The sequence below is a fragment of the Odontesthes bonariensis genome, chromosome 14 (assembly GCF_027942865.1).
Source record: "Odontesthes bonariensis isolate fOdoBon6 chromosome 14, fOdoBon6.hap1, whole genome shotgun sequence".
Taxonomy (NCBI): Eukaryota; Metazoa; Chordata; class Actinopteri; order Atheriniformes; family Atherinopsidae; genus Odontesthes; species Odontesthes bonariensis.
In genome coordinates this window covers 24489175-24505708 of record NC_134519.1, presented here as the reverse complement: position 1 = coordinate 24505708, position 16534 = coordinate 24489175, and the positions used below count along the sequence as shown (strand labels likewise).

The following is a 16534-nucleotide window of genomic DNA, read 5'->3' as shown; positions in this document are numbered from 1 at the left end:
CCATCTTTGGTCGCTAATTCACTTGAGCTCAGATGTCCTGTTAATCTTGCTGATAAGCCTCAGCACATACTGTGCTGTATGTGGCCCACCACTTACAGGCAAAGGTGTGAATATGCTCTCATTAGCTCATAGATACCTGCTTGTCTGCCAGGAGGGTTTAGGACATGGCATGTAATAAGAGCAAACACAGTGCTTCCTGAAGTTCACACAGAGGGAGTCAGGGGCCTCTTTCTCCTCCCTCTTCCACCTCAAATCATTATTAAGTCTCCTACAGAAGCAACGGCAACTTACACCTGACACCAGCACCAAGGCAAAGCTAGGCAGACAGGTAAGAATAGCGGTGTTAATAAAGGACTGAAGCGATCCAGTTCCCTTCATGTCTCTACACCAGTGACAGATATTTGAAGTGATGCTTTTCAAAACAGTTTGAATTTATTTATTTTGTGTGTTAACTCATCTGAAAAGCTTAATCTTGTGCTTAGTTAAATGCAGCAGCAAATACATGTCTGCGTGCTTGGTTGTTTCTTTGTTGATTTATTTTAGCATATGAACTAGATCTTTAGGTATTGTTTCTGTGAAATCCTCCCCAGCTCTCTGGAGGAGCAGGCGGTATTCGGCAGGGACTCACAGCTGTGAGTGATTATGTGTGGAATTATGGTGGGCCTATGTACGAGCTCTGGTTCATCGTTGGCTTTGTTACCCAGGCTTTTGAGCTTTCTTTAACCCTATTTTAGGAGCAGATTTGGCTCTCTTTCCATTCTTACTATCAACTATACAGTTTTCAGAACCTGTTTCATCATGTCATAACTTCTACCATATTTTACATCCCATCATTGTGATCAATCTTCTTTCATGTATCATAATGGAAATTGACAATTGCAGCCATAAGCCCTCATCAGATTTATATAGCGGATTGTGATCATTTTTATATTTCATACGAAGTGAAGATTCCATCAAAACATTTATGAATTAATTGAAAGGAAAACAAACTCAAACAAATGAATTTGCTGTTTTCATAAAATCATACACTGACTTTTTAAGTGGGCCTGTACAATTGAAGCATCCTCACATTATCATTATTGTATGGTTGTTGTTTTGTTTTTTTTACTGTGACTCCATATCTATGTCCACTCATCGAAAAACATTTCCTGTAGATGTCCCCACAAACCCGCCCCATAATAAGAAAATAAGAAAACCATGTCGTGCAGCATCTTAATGTGATTTTATTAGCACTACAAGTTATGAATAGTGATAGTTGAGGAAAACTACAGTACACAGCAGGCAAAACGATTTCTGGAGGCTCCACAAGCTTCACTCCTCATCAAACCCTTTCTGTTGCAGCCAAGGAAATTGGAGAGACAAAAAAAGAGAAACAGCTGTTTAGTCTTCAGATTAGTATTGATTTAGCTCAGCAAAGCAATGTATTTATTTACAAATCAACGCACTGCAGTGTACATAGCACATACAGTAATTCTGTGCTAACATCTGTGCATAAAGGTAAATGCAGCACCAGGGGGCAGCATGCTTCAAACCTTGGAGCCAGCATCGCGGCTTTTGGCACGCAGCTTGTTGACCTGAGACTCAGCAATGTCAGCTCTCTCATCAGCCTCGTCCAGCTCATGCTGCAGCTTACGGAACTTGCCAAGATGAACATTAGCCTGTTCCTCCTGGTTGAAGCAAATAAGCCAATTATAATTGGCTACAGAGAGAGGAAGAATCATCATAAAAAACTTCACACAATGCCACACTTACGGCCTCCTCAGCAGATCTTTTGTAGGCTTTTACTTTAAGCTGCAATTTATCCACCAAGTCTTGCAGTCGAGCAATATTTTTGCGATCCTCTTCAGTCTGTGAAATTAAGACACAATGTTACGTACTTAATTTCTTTTTTAAGAATTTGAAAGAAGCATGCAGATCACCAGTGGTGGCTACATTCCACACCACGCACCTGATAGGTCAGTTCTTTGATGCGCCGCTCATATTTACGGACACCCTTCACAGCTTCACTGCTTTTCTTCTGCTCCATTTCCACTTCATTTTCTAGCTCCCTCACCTGGTCAAGGACATTTTTGCAGGTAACTTTTGTGAGACTTCACCTGTTATTTCCATATTTTCCATTCATACATGTATTGCAGATGTGACAGAACTACTCACCCTGGCCTCCAACTTCTGCAACTGCTTCTTGCCTCCCTTCATGGCGATCTGCTCAGCTTCATCCAGACGGTGCTGCAGGTCTTTGATGGTTTGCTCCATGTTCTTCTTCATGCGCTCCAGGTGAGCGCTGGTGTCCTGCTCTTTCTTCAGCTCCTCTGCCATCATGGCAGCATCAGTAATGGCCTTCTTGGCCTTCTCTTCAGCATTTCTGCATTCCTGCACGGCTTCCTCCACTTCAGCTTGTAGCTGGGATGTATCGGCCTCCAGCTTCTTCTTCTGGTTTAGCAGACTGGTGTTCTGTTTACATGCAAAGGTTAGTTTTAGTTTTCCTCAGTAATTCAGCAATGACATGAAAGTTATATTGCAAATTGTGTCTTACCTGAGAGTGCAGTAGCTGCACCCTCTCACTAACATCCAGCAGCTCTTGCTCAGCCAGTTTGCGACTTCTCTCAGTTTGCTCCAGAGCAGCCCTCAGTTCCTCCAGTTCAGCCTGAAGTAGGGTGTTGCGTCTCTCAACGATGGCGATGTTCTCTTTAAGATCATCGTTAGCCCGAACAGCCTCATCCAGTTGAATTTGACAGTCCTTAATGGATCAACATTAATCACATAAATTTTTATTGTAGAAAAATGATCGTCTTCAGAAAGTGAGTCTTTCCTGTTCTGGTTTACCTTCAGATGTGCGTGAACAGATTTCAGCTGTTTCTGGGCCTCAGCCGCCTGCCTGTTGGCTTGGCTTAGCTGGATCTCCATTTCATTGAGGTCTCCCTCCATCTTCTTTTTCAAACGGAGAGCCTCATTCCTGCTGCGACACTCAGCTTCTAGTGAGCTCTGCAGGGTTTCTATTGACCTCTGCAGGTTCCTCTTGCACTGCTCCATCTCTTCATCTTTCTCAGCCAGTTTGCGTTCAATATCTGCCTTAATCTGGTTGAACTCAAGCTGGGCTCTCAGAATTTTTCCCTCCTCATGCTCAAGAGAAGCCTTAGAACGACATCAGTAATTTGTCAAAACACGCGTTTCCAACTTTTCTTTCAATTATAGTCTCATTTAAAGCTTTTTATCAACAAAAGCGGGAAACTAACCACATTAGTCTAATCTTTTTTTTTTGTTTTACCTCTGCCTCCTCGAGGGCAGACTGAATCTCACTCTTCTCTTGTTCCAGCTCCTTGCGGATCTTCTCCAGCTCATGAATAGTTTTCCCACCCTCACTAATTTGCTCAGTGAGGTCAGAAATTTCCTCTGTGTATGAAAGTGGATGCATTTATTTTTAATTTTTTTTTGTAAATGTACAATGTTTACATATTATGTGTGTACTTTCAGTGATACATTACCCTGCAGATTCTTATTCTCCCTCTTCATGGTCTCCAGATGGTCCAGAGATTCTTCATAGGAGTTTTTCAGTTTGAAGAGTTCAGTGCTCAGACACCTGGCTTCCTTCTGGGAGCTCTCCAGTTCACTCTGACACTCCTCATACTTCTGCTTCCACTCAGACAGAACCTGGACATTGAGGTAAAAGTTAAGGTGTTACATTTATTTCATCACATTGAGTTCTCAATAGTTTCTCTGTAGTACATAATTTAGTTTTTACAATTATGCTTTCTTATTGGTTGAAATATCTATATATCTATTTTTTGGCTGCCTTGTCAAAATGAGGTTGAAAATTACCTCAACACATTAAGTTGAATTCAATCAACTCTCATATGTTTGCAGTTTTTACAAGACTAGAAAAAGGCAACATACTTTGTCAAAGTTCCTTTGCTTCTTGTCCAGAGCAGCAGCAGCAGCATTTGATCTCTCCACATCCACCATGAGGTCTTCAATCTCATTCTGCAGCCTGTGTTTGGTCTTCTCCAGGGAGGAACATTTAGCATTCACTGCTTCAACAGCCTCCTCAGCATCCTGCAGACGCTGAGCCAGCTTTTTCCTTGAGAAATCATCATTCACACCATTTAATTTTCCTGCAAATAGTTCACTATACGAGATACATGATGAAATGTACCATTATGACTATGACACTATGACTGGCTGCTCAGTCATCCAACAGACAAACTTTTTGTTCGTCTTACATTTTAGAAGGAACATAACACAAACAAAAAGCTGATCTGCTAGACGAAGTGAATTGTCATTTTAGGAATTACTTGATACTTCATCAGTTTGAGGCTCAGACTTGCTTACTTTGCTTCTTCCAGCTCCTCAGTCCTCTGGATGGCATCAGTTTCATACTTGGTTCTCCACTGAGCCACCTCAGAGTTGGCCTTGGACATGCTGCGCTGTAGCTCAGCCTTGGCCTCCTGCTCCTCCTCATACTGCTCCCTGAGCAGGTCACAGTCGTGGCGGGAAGACTGCACAGCATGGGCTAATGCATTCTTGGCCTGGAAAGACAGAAATAATGTAATAAGCTATCTCAACCTTTTTGGATATATACAGTTTAATCTATACACACCTTTATTTCCTCTTCTAGTTGTCTTTTTAAATCTTCAAGTTGTTGATTGTAGGAATTCTTTCCTCTGGTCAGCTGAGAAATAAGAGATTCTTTCTCCTCCATTTGTCTTGAAAACTCATCTGAATAGGCAGATAAGGTTTTTTTAGAATTGGATTCCTCTTTATTTAACACGTTGGGTATATCAAGTGGAAAGAGGACCAACCATTCTCAGCTTGAAGTTTGGCTTTCTGGGTGGTGAAGTCATTCAGGGATCTTTGGTATTCATCACATTTGTTTCTATATTCATTCATTTGATCCTCCAGAGTTCTGGATGTCTTCTCTAAGATAGTCTTCAAAATAATTTTTTTTATAGATTACAGCCATTGTTTTTCATTGCCATGGCATGTACAGTAATTGTCATCATTCAGAAAGCTATCAGACAACCACATTTACCTTTGCCTTGACAATATGTTCCATATTGGAGACCACATCATCCAATTCCAGTCTGAGCTCACTCTTCTCCTTCTCCAGCTTCTGCTTGACTCTCTGCAGGTTGTCAATCTGCTCTCCCAGGTCAGCAACACTGTCAGCTTGTTTCTTCCTGAGGGTAGCAGCGGTGGCCTCATGCAGCAGAGTGGACTCTTCAAGGTCTCTGCGGAGTTTCTGGAACTCGGCCTCCCTCTTCTTGTTCATCTCAATCTGGGCAGCTGTGGCTCCACCAGCCTCCTCCAGCCGCTCACTGATCTCTTCCAGCTCTCTGGACAAGTCTGCTCTCTGCTTCTCCACCTTGGCTCGAGCAGCTCGCTCTGCTTCGAGCTCTTCCTCCAGCTCCTCAACACGAGCCTAGAGGACATTGTACTTTGATGTGTCAATATTTTGGGCAAAATAGATAATTCAATTAGAATCAAGCGTTGCACAAATTTTACCTGCAGCTCTTTCAGTTTCTTCTGGAGCTGATTAATTATGGCTTGTTCATCTTCAATTTTGCTGTTCAGCTGGCTGATCTCAAAGTCTTTCCTAAAAGATTTTTTCTTGTTAGAGCTAGATCATGAAAACAGTGACCATACTAACTGAAAACTATCATGATAGATTAGTACTTTTTCAGGCGTTCCTCCAGCTGTTGCTTGTCATTTTCTAGATCCATGACAGTCTCCTGTGTCAACTTCAAGTCTCCCTCCAGCTTCCTCTTTGCTCTCTCAAGGTCCATTCGAACCTTCTTCTCTTGCTCAAGAGATCCTTCAAGCTTAAAGCGAAGACATATACATTTGTTAATTGTTTATTGCTGTTTATCGTGTTGTCAATGTGATTACATTTTATTGTCTTACATCATCCACTTGCTGCTCCAGCTTGGCCTTGGCCTTGGTCAGAGTGTTGACTTTGTCTTCCTCACTCTGCAGGTCATCCAGCGTTTGTTGATGAGCCTCTTGTAAAGCTTTCTTTTCCTTGGTCAACTTTGCAATGATTTCATCCAAAGCAGCCATCTCCTCTGTCAGGTTCTTTACCTGTTGCAGATAAAAATGATAGACTCTTTACGGCCATCACAGCAGCTTTAAAACATTTTCTTTCGAGAAATCTTGTGTTTATTGCACCTTGTTCTCTGTGGCGTGCTTTTCTTTCTCCACTTTAGCCAGGGTTAACTCTAAGTCATCAATATCTTTCTTCAGCTCAGAGCACTCATCTTCCAGCTTCCTCTTCTTTGCAGTCAGTTCAGAATTCATCTCCTCCTCATCCTCCAGCCTTTCTGTCAGCTCTTTGGCTTTTGCCTCCAGCTGAATCTTGCTCTTGATGAGCCCCTCACATCTCTCCTCAGCATCGCAGAGATTATCTTGCTCCTGCCAAACATTAATTCTTATTAGCATATATCTTAATGACAACTTCAAAGTAAAAATGCAACTATGGTGTCCTTCTTACAGCCTGGACTTGGAGCTGCAGGTCGTTCTTCTCTTGGACAAGAGAGACCATTTTCTCCTCTAGTTCTTTTCTACGGGCTTCTGATTTGGCATAAGCTTCCTTCAGTTTTAGGAATTCTTCCTTCATGTTGGCCATCTCCTTCTCAGTTTCAGCTGATCTCAGCAGAGGTTTGATCTTGAAGAACAGCTTCATCCAGGGCCAATTCTTGACCCCCATGAAGGCACGTATGTTCCACTGGATTACCAATAAAGCATCTCTAGAAAAGAAATTACAGTAATTGAGGGGCTTTGTTAGAAATAAAACAAACAAACCAATGACTGTGTTTTGCTTAAGGCTGGATAGAAAACATACCTGCGTTCCACCATCTTCTGATACTCGATACGACACAAAAGACCGCGAGACCTTGATTGAATAGAAGTGATAATTTTGGAGAGACGCTCATCTCTCATCTCCTCTAGCAGACCCAGCAATCCAGCCTTGAAGAACACCTAACAACAACAATGGGTTTTATTATTTTCATCACCTATATTACCATGTATCACTTTTGGTTACTATTCCTTTTGTAAGAAATGCCTGCCAGTACCTTGGTATGTCCAAACTTATACTGGTTATGATCAATATCCAGAGACCCAAGAAGTTTCTCAGCTCCTTTCCTGCTGTCAATGAACTGTCCCTCTGGGATGGCAGCAGGATTAAGGATGCGATATCTACAAAATCACAAAGGGAAACGTTTTAACTTTCAACTCATTGTGACATTATGGGCTAAATTTTTTTATCTAGTAAATTACAAATGTGAAAATATATAGGAGCTGAACATTATAATCTGTTTGGAATCTTACAGTTAGTGAGCAAACTCAGCCAATACCTCTGCTTGAAATCTCCATATAGGATCCTGTTGGGGAAGCCCTTTCTGCAGATCCTGATGCCCTCCAGCACACCATTACAGCGCAGCTGGTGCATCACCAGAGGGTTCTCCATGGCCCCGGGAGTCTTGGTCTCATTGGGGATGATGCAGCGCACAAAGTGAGGGTGAGTAGACCTCAAGTTGGTCATCAGCTTGTTCAGGTTCTCCTTTAATATGTTGAAGCAAACATTTATATACTGATTGTTAAATTATGCATGTGAAGGATCAGATAGAGACAAGAATATACAATACCCTATGGAGAGCAGACACAGTCTGAAATGATGATCCTTTCTTCTTCTTTTCTTTTTTACCTTGAGTACCTTCAGCCATAGCTATGGAAAGAAATGTGTTATGTTAAGACCGTACACAAAAATTTTAATACTTATCATTGTATCTCAAAATACATGTTCATGCCATGTTACCTGAATCAGCTCCAGCATAGTTTGCAAAGAGGATAGCCAACAGCTTAAGGTTTGACTTCTGGTACAGTCCAACAACAGTCTCGTTCAGAGGATCCTTGTTCTTCACCAGCCAGTTGTTGATATTATAATCAACAGTTCCAGCGTAGTGAACCAGGGCAAAATGGGCCTCTGGTTTTCCTTTGACGATTCTGGGCTTCTGGAAGTTGTTGGATTTCCCCAGATGGTTGTCATAGAGCTTAGCTTTAAAGGTGGAATCAGAGGCTTTGGGGAACATGCACTCCTCTTCAAGGATGGACATGATGCCCATGGGCTAAGGGAGACAAATATACATGGTTTAAAAGAAGATCTTATTTTTATTTCTCTTATGTAAACATGTTGTGGTTCAGTGTCTCACCTTTTCAATCAGGTCAATGCAGGCCTGCAGGTCCATACCAAAGTCAATGAAAGTCCATTGAATGCCCTCCTTCTTGTACTCTTCCTGCTCCAGTACGAACATATGATGGTTGAAAAACTGCTGCAGCTTTTCATTGGTGAAGTTGATGCACATCTGCTCAAAGGTGTTAAACTGAAAAAAAAAAAAAAAAAACATGTATAATTATATTTCTGTTTTAGTTCGTTATATATCAAACTCTAAGCTCGGTTATGATTTCCTAATTATATTGCTCACATCAAAGATCTCAAATCCAGCAATGTCCAGCACGCCGATGAAGTACTGCCGGGGCTTATTGGTCTCAAGTGACTGGTTGATTCTAATTACCATCCACAGGAACATCTTCTCATAAACAGATTTGGATAGAGCTCCAACAGCATAGGTCACCTGTGGAATGGGCATACAATCACACGCAGAAGAGGAAATTTCATGCATCTTATTCCGCTCTTGAGCCTCTGTCACTGAGCGTATATAGAGTATATATTTCTGTATCACGTTCTCTAACCTGGGCGACATTCTGTCCCTTGGTGACCCACTCATTTCCTACTTTAACTCTTGGGTGACAGAGACCTTTGATGAGGTCAGCTGAGTTCAGGCCCATCAGATAAGCTACTTTATCAGCATCTGGACAGAGAAAAGAAACGCTGTAAGACTATGTGGGTTGGTTATGAGCTGTCTAAAGAAACAGAGCCTCATTTCACCTTCAGTGCCATCAGCTTCTGCCTGCTCCTCACGTGCCTTTTGCTTAAATTTCATGTTACCATGATGCATGATGGCACCAGTGAGCTTGTACACTGAGTTCTTTTCCTCTTGAGTGAATCCCAACACATCGAAGGCACTCTGTAGAAGAGATGCAGTAACACCTCAACATCTCTGCAGATGCTATTGATTGACTAAATAATCATTGCAATCATTACTAACTTAGAGTCAATCCTAAAAGTTCCTAAAACTTAGAAAAAAGGAGAGCCTCACATCTGTTGCCATCAGTTCATCCGCATCATCTATGGAGGCCACTTGGGTTTCTCCCTGAGAGATGAAGGCATAGTCATAGGGATTATTTGTTATCAGCAGCATCTCTGGAGGAGAGACAGAGAGAGAGATCAAGAAAAGGTCAGGAAGACTGGTGCACTGTAATAATAACACAATGACAGCCTGTGGGGGTTTTTTTGGGGGGGTGGGGGGTTCCACAAAAGAGCCAGTGCCCTGTATTTACCCAGGATTTCAGGCTTCTTGTTGGACAGAATCTGGTAGAAAATGTGATAATCTCTCTCAGCCTTGAGCTGGAAGGTCACACGAGATTTCTCCAGAAGATCTGACAAATACAAGAACGACATCGTTTCCTTGAGATAAATTGTGCCATCCCACCATGTTACAAAACAAAGTAATATAAATACCCAGTGCATGTTTGTTCTTACATGTTTCAATGTCAGCAGAGGCCAATTTTCCTCTGGTATCAAAATGAATTCGAATAAATTTTCCCTGGAAGGATAGAGTTTGCATTGATAAAGATACCTTTGATATCTGCTCCCACTACTACTGTTTAATTTCTCGATAGCATAATATTTTAAATTCAGTCTCAAAGATGAAGCAGACACTCACAAATCTGGAGGAGTTGTCGTTCCTGATGGTCTTGGCATTACCAAAGGCCTCCAGAGCAGGGTTAGCCTGAATGATTTGATCCTCCAGGGTGCCCTGTCACAGAGGAACATTATGTTTATTTTATCTGTAATCTGTGTTGGAAGCTACACGAAACTGCTTTAGCAGCCTCTGGTGGAATCAAGTGATTTTTCATTCAGTGTCAAAGCTTGAAGAATTTCCTAACTGACTATTTATTTATCACAGTTGTATCACTGAAGTAGAAACTTGATTTTTCATACATCTCAGCAACTTCCTTATTTGCTAAAGCTTATCACATACCTTGTCTTTGGCGCCTGTGTCTTTCCTTGCGCTCCCAGCTGCAATACTTGCAAAATACTGGATGACTCGCTTAGTGTTGACAGTCTTTCCAGCACCAGATTCTCCACTGTAATTGCAAAATCACTGATTGATACATAGCAATGTCATCGTGTTGTGCAAGATTTTTATTTGAAAACATATAGTGCCATGGATGCTCCACAAGTTGAAGTTAATACATACGTGATCAGAATTGACTGGTTTTCACGGTCTGCCAAAAAGCAAATAGTTGAAGAGAACGAATTGTAAGGATGTGAAATAAAAGCAATCCAAAATGGTGTCTGTTTTATCAGTCTGTACCTGACAGCATGTACTGGTAGGCATTGTCAGAGATGGAGAAGATGTGAGGAGGAGCTTCACTCCTCTTCTTTCCTCTGTAGGCAACAACCACCTCCTGGTTGTAGACTGGCAGAGCCTTGTAGGGGTTGACAGTCACACAGAACAGCCCAGAGTAGGTCTGAGTAAACAGAGGACATCACATTATCGTATCGGTCCTTGCCATTTGTAAGTAAGAACTTTTCACTTTGATGTATTGATCCTTTTAGGTTTTGGACACAATTATTTTTGACAAAAACTTTCAATACTTTTGACTTGTAGTTGTTTTTTTTTTTTAATAAGCAAACCTAATTGATGGATTATTAATATGAATTTAATTAGCACAAAATCAATTTGTGAAGACACTTTCTCATAGTTTGGGGATATAAGGCTTTGTTTCTGTGTGCAGAACTAGGCTTTTTATGAGCCTTGCTCTTAGTTTACTGAATAATGGCTGACTGTTTACTCACATAGATCATCCATGCCGCATAACGCTCTTTGAGGTTAAATAGCACAGCTGGTTCATGGAGGAATGTCAGCATGGCCATGTCTTCGACCTTGTCAAACTTCGGGGGATTCTGTTGCAGAACATCCGTGTCTTTGACAGTCACAGTCTGAAGGTAAGAAAATCTAATTCAGTGTTTTTGATTGCATGTGTACATGCTGTATATTTACAGTGGTTGCATTAGATTATTCTATGGACAGCAAAAGCCAAACATGTAGTTCCTACTATTGTGTGTGTTTTCTGCCTGTGCCTCTCTACTGCCGTCACCATTGTCTCTTTAGTGTTGCAAAACCTGCCACAAAATGTACATATCAGATGGCAGCAATGGTTCGTTTTATCATTCAGCATCTCAGTGCTGCGACTGGCTTACACACTGACAGACATTTATACACTGCTCAGCCTAACTTTAATCTAACTGGTACAGATGGGCAGTAATTTTATCATTACAACCATGTTAAGAGCACTGTATGTGATCTTTTTAATCTCAACTAAATATTTGTGTGAATGAATGGTAAAATGTAACCACTCACCTTCCCATGCTGCGTCTCTACAGTGGCCTTATCTCCATCTCGGCTGGAGATGGTTGCCTTCACAAACTCCTCCACTGGATCTGGGATAAAACATTCCTTCTTGATATCGAAGGTACGTGTGGAAGCCTCCATTCGCTCCTTCTCTGACTTCCTCAGAAACGGGGCAGCCGCACCAAACACTGCCATCTCTGCATCCCCCATGGCTGCACTAATGTATACATGGACAGGTGATGGAGGCTTCGCTATCTTAATCTTGTATTTATTACAGTCACATTTTCTGCATGCCTTCTTCTGTATTTTGAAATATAACCCACTGTCTAAACGATTCATATGAGCTCTTGTACACTTATAAGAAGATAGCCATATATCAGACTTCAGCTCTGTACTGTTTGAAAACTTTGAAAAAAGAATTTACCGTTGGTTTCAGCTCAGGTATCTGGTGAGCTCAAGCTTCAAAGTATAGCTCAGTGATCCACCTGCAGGAGGCAGAAAAATGTAATAAACCCTTCTATAAAATACTAAAATTAACTAACTTATGTCAGCATTAATGGGTAAAACAATTAAGCAAAATTAAGCCTGTCAGGTTAGTAATAAATGTTTATATATGTATATATATATGTCTGAAGACCTATGAATTAGGTTAGATAATGAGGTAAAGGGTTTACATTTAGTTCAAACAGTGGAGGAATACAGATAAAAAGCAGCACAAACACAAAATACAAACGAGTTGTTTGGACTTACAGAGGCCAGGTGAAGAAAACAGCTGCTAGACCTGCAGGGAAGGCAGGGATCAAATATATAACCTGATAACCTGCCGTACAAGGCCAAGGGCACCACCCTGACCTGCTAACTAACACACATACATTATCATCACCATCAGGTGCACTACTTCAACACATACCACACTCTCTCACACACATACACATTCACACACTGGTAATCGCCATCATTTTCATCACTTATGGCAGAGCTCATTTTGGCTCTGGTGATGTCTGGCTGCCCTCTCTGCCTGTTTGTCTCTGCCTCTCATGTCCAAATAATGTGATTTTTCGGGAGCAGTGCCAGGAACTTTCTGCAGCATAACTCATCTGTGACTCACCCAAGCATAGCGTCTCTATCTCTAATTCTGCCACACTTTTCCCTGTCATCTCTTGGGTTGAATTCCTTTTCCATGTGAGGACTAGCCATGGACAGAAACCAGATTCCATTCACTGCATGTGAAGAGGAGTGAAGAGGAAGAGTGAATCAACAAAGGTATCAATAACAAAAACAACAGCTCAGTTTTGTCATGTTTGTTGGTAGTTGAACACTACCTAGTTATTCAAATAACTTTGCCTTGCTCAACTATGGAGTCAACTTTCTGCCATTTTGCACACATAACTACAATGATTGTGTCTTGGGGCTCTAGGTACAACTAAAACAACGACTCTATACTCTCTACACTGCATCTGAACTTATAATATAAAGTCAAAGGAACTACTCTTGCCCTCTGCACGTTATGCTTCCTGCATTTAGTTTGTGATATAGCATATGTGCCTTTAACAGTGCACCTATGTCACAGTGATTCAACACTGTTAAGATGTTGTCACAAGGCTGTGTGAGAGGATGGGTTCCGTCGAATAGTCAAAAGAAAAACTTCTAGTGTCTTTTCCAAAATTCTTTTCCTTGACCTTGTGAGGTTCAGGTAAGGTGGTCGGGAAGATGGAAGGTTCCTAAGCAAAATAGACTATTCTACCAGACCCAATGACAAAGCTGAGCGGCCTATCTGATCTACTGTTGATAACAATGATTTTCACCTTGAACTTCCTCATCTCCCTCGTCTCACCTCGTCTTCTTCATGGAGAGTCCTTAAAAAACAATATGAGACAGGGTAGTGGTAAGTTTTTCTTGCAAGATGACTTTCGGTCTTCAGTTGGTAAGCAAGTGGTGATCAGACTATGAGTGGATCAGTTTGAACATCTGAGATATTGTTGACTCTTATAGACACAGTCGGAGTCCTCATGGAGCTAAAATCCTATGCCTGTCATTGGTTCTAAACTCACTATTACCAGTGGTAACAGCTGTGAAGTGGAGGAAGAAAGTCTTTACAGCTTGGTTTTTCTGAAGGACCAGAGTGTGTCTGAGGATACTGTCAGGAAGAGGACATAATATTTTGGAAACCTTTTAAACAGGGCTGTAGTGGTCAGATAAAGACTAGACGAACCCTGCATTACCTCAGAAGATTAGCTACATCATCTGTGGATGACATGAGCCAATATGAGGATGTAACCTTTCTTTAAATAGCATGCAAAACAATGCATTCATACACAGAAGGGCCCCAGCTGGGATTCAAACCAGGAACCCTCTTGCTGTGAGGCGACGGTGCTAACCACCACACCATCATGTTGGGTTCTTTTAAACATTATTTTATTTTTACTTGTGACTTTAATGTTTAGATAAACAGCCCAAAGACAACAATGCCATGCAAAAAATAGACAATATCAAACATATTCAACACAGCTGAGACATGACCACATTGTTTTAGACTGGGTTTGTATATCTTTTAGGGAGGGCCGTGAAAAGAATTGATAAGTAAAAAAGAACTGAGAAATACATGAGAGATAAATAGATAAAAATGTATTAATCAAGGATTTTATTTTATGTAACTGTTCTATAAATAATTATTTATACATTTCTTGTATATATTTTTGCTATTTTCTAATTTATTATGTTGTTTTTTTTATTTGCTGTTGCTTTCACCATCATCCAGTTGTTTTTCACTTTTCCTCTTTTGCTGGTCCTAAACTGTAAAAGTAAACAGCAAATGGCAGCGCGGTCTGAGAAAGTAAATTCATGTATTTCTTTGAAGATGGACTATTAATATCCACCTCCTACAGGTCTTATCATGACACCGTTCAATCATTTTAACTCATTCAAAGTAATGCTGCCAGACTGCTGACAAACACCAGGAGAGACCACCAGAGATAAACACAATTCCTAGAACTTGCACTTCCAGTTAAAAATAGATTTAAATTAAAATTGTAGTCCCTGTTCATCATCTATGAGGCTTTGAGTGGTTTGAGTCACAAATATATCAGGGATGTGTTTGCTTTGAACAAGTGTTTCAGAACCCCAGCGACTGGTCAGCTGATGGTGCCCAGAGTTCAAACCAAACAAGGTAAAATGGCTTTCAGCCATTATGCTGCACACTACTGGAACCAACTCCCAGTCTATCTTAGATTTGACCTAACTGTTGTTTTTACCACTGCTCATAATTTCCCCTTTTTTTAAGGCCACACACTTATTCTATACTGTCAATTCTGATTGAAACTTGTTTGTCCTTATTCATTTTTAATTTCTTCTTTTTAACTCTCTTGACTTTCAGTGTTGTCTCTGAAGAACTTTGAATAACCTCGTTTCGGTCTGTAAGGTCTGTTTGTAAGTAAATTTGTATTTGCACTCACTCTGCTACGAACCTCAAAGCCACCATTGTGAACTTTAAATTACATTCAAATGCATTCAGTTTCCAGTTTGTGTGATGTGGTTAATACATGTATGTAATAAAGTGCTCATCAGAAACATCTGTCTTCGCCATCTCTGATTTGACAGATTCCTATTTTCAATCAAGATGATTTTCTTTCCACTGTACATGTACATAGGAAGCACAGTCCACCGTCAGCTGGCTCTTCCAATGCTTGGCAACAAACAGCTAAACCTGTCACATCGAGTTGGACTGATTTGTTGATCTAATTTGAAGTCCATCATGGGTGCATTTTTTCTTCCTGAGAAAGTCTTCCCAACACAACCTTCATCTGCTTGAATCAGGCTCTGTTTGAAGTGTTTTTTTAATAATCTCCCTCTGTATTTTTCTTAGATGAGCTGCATCAGTAAAAACATTTCTGCAGCGTTAATATTAGTGATGCAATTCTTATTATTTGCAGTTACTTGAGCTGGAATGTTTCACATACTCCCATGCCTCTACTCTGATCTATGCAGAGTTGATAGAAAGGTATTGCAGACAGCCACTGTGTGCTCATTGCCTTCCTTGTCACTTCTCCCTTAAGGGTTGAGTTGAGTGTTTGAGTAATACCTTTAACTTAACACTTGTGTCTTTACGATGTGTTTAGGCAGTGCCAGGTTTTACGACCATTGTATCCAATGTCGGCTAGTCACGCAACATGTAGTTGGCATCCTGTCAGTAGCCACTTACTGATACTTCAGTGACAGCTCTGTCATTACCTATTGAATGTGTTCTCGAGGGTTGATGAAATACATCTGAAACAGGTCGACGGCTCTCAAAGAATGAATACCGAGTGATGGAAATCTGAATTTATCCGCAGCGGGATTATCACATGCACATCAGCTGTTGATGAGCAGTTGTTCCAAACATCAACACTCGAAGAGAGTCTCTGGCTTCTGGCCTCTTTCATGTTAGCCATCTGACATCTGAAGCAGTCAGCGGATATGGCCTATAGTGGCAGACATTGTTTCAGCCAAGTGTTTACATGAACATTTAAGTGATAAAACTATTAAACATGGAGCGTTTTTAGTCACGGTGGAAAACACAAAATGTGTTGTAAAGTGTGAAGTAAAAAAAAACAAAAACATTATTTTTCTGTGCTGGATAAAAGGAAACTGACATTGCCATTGATTTTCCACATAAGAAAGCTGAAAAAGCCCCACCCAGAAAAATACCTTCTGCACATAGTGTCATGCATTAAATAAGTGTGAGGATCAACACCAGCTGTGATCAGATGACAGGGATTAGCTGTTTTTATCCAAAAGATTTAAAGCAAGTGAAGAAAATATATCCTCTTGGACACATCTCTGCACCGGGGAATAACAAAGTGACCTTCACACTAACTTGATTGTGGTGGCAAAGCATTACAAACATGGATTCAATTCCAGGTACTTCTTTTTAAGTGAATGACATTCTTAAGAATTATTGACCCATTCTTTGTCCATTTAAACATCCAAATCTAAAAAGAAAGACTGAGGGCATGATCTGTTTT

General features: G+C 40.8%; 1 protein-coding gene and 1 long non-coding RNA gene across 2 annotated transcripts; one reads left to right on the top strand and one right to left on the bottom strand.

Annotated features, from left to right (window-relative positions):
* The first annotated feature begins 43 nt into the window (after positions 1 to 43).
* LOC142399217 (uncharacterized) lies at positions 44 to 15433 on the top strand. Its single transcript, XR_012772857.1, has 2 exons — positions 44 to 14960; positions 15182 to 15433. It is a non-coding gene; the product is annotated as an uncharacterized LOC142399217 (long non-coding RNA).
* On the bottom strand, positions 1201 to 12323 carry LOC142399210 (myosin-7-like). Its single transcript, XM_075483729.1, has 39 exons — positions 12285 to 12323; positions 11959 to 12019; positions 11544 to 11751; positions 10979 to 11122; positions 10494 to 10650; positions 10377 to 10404; positions 10158 to 10263; positions 9840 to 9932; positions 9656 to 9719; positions 9454 to 9552; positions 9213 to 9316; positions 8942 to 9080; positions 8746 to 8864; positions 8478 to 8627; positions 8205 to 8375; positions 7811 to 8120; positions 7641 to 7720; positions 7350 to 7555; positions 7068 to 7191; positions 6836 to 6972; positions 6485 to 6740; positions 6163 to 6405; positions 5899 to 6075; positions 5671 to 5816; positions 5500 to 5590; positions 5027 to 5416; positions 4797 to 4923; positions 4595 to 4713; positions 4327 to 4523; positions 3892 to 4075; positions 3483 to 3648; positions 3266 to 3390; positions 2824 to 3132; positions 2534 to 2737; positions 2155 to 2451; positions 1949 to 2053; positions 1753 to 1848; positions 1533 to 1667; positions 1201 to 1332 (listed from the first exon to the last, which is right to left on the bottom strand). The coding sequence occupies exons 3-39, from the start codon at positions 11742 to 11744 to the stop codon at positions 1312 to 1314; spliced, it is 5820 nt and encodes a 1939-aa protein (XP_075339844.1). The 5' UTR covers positions 11745 to 11751; positions 11959 to 12019; positions 12285 to 12323; the 3' UTR covers positions 1201 to 1311.
* Positions 15434 to 16534: the final 1101 nt, after the last annotated feature.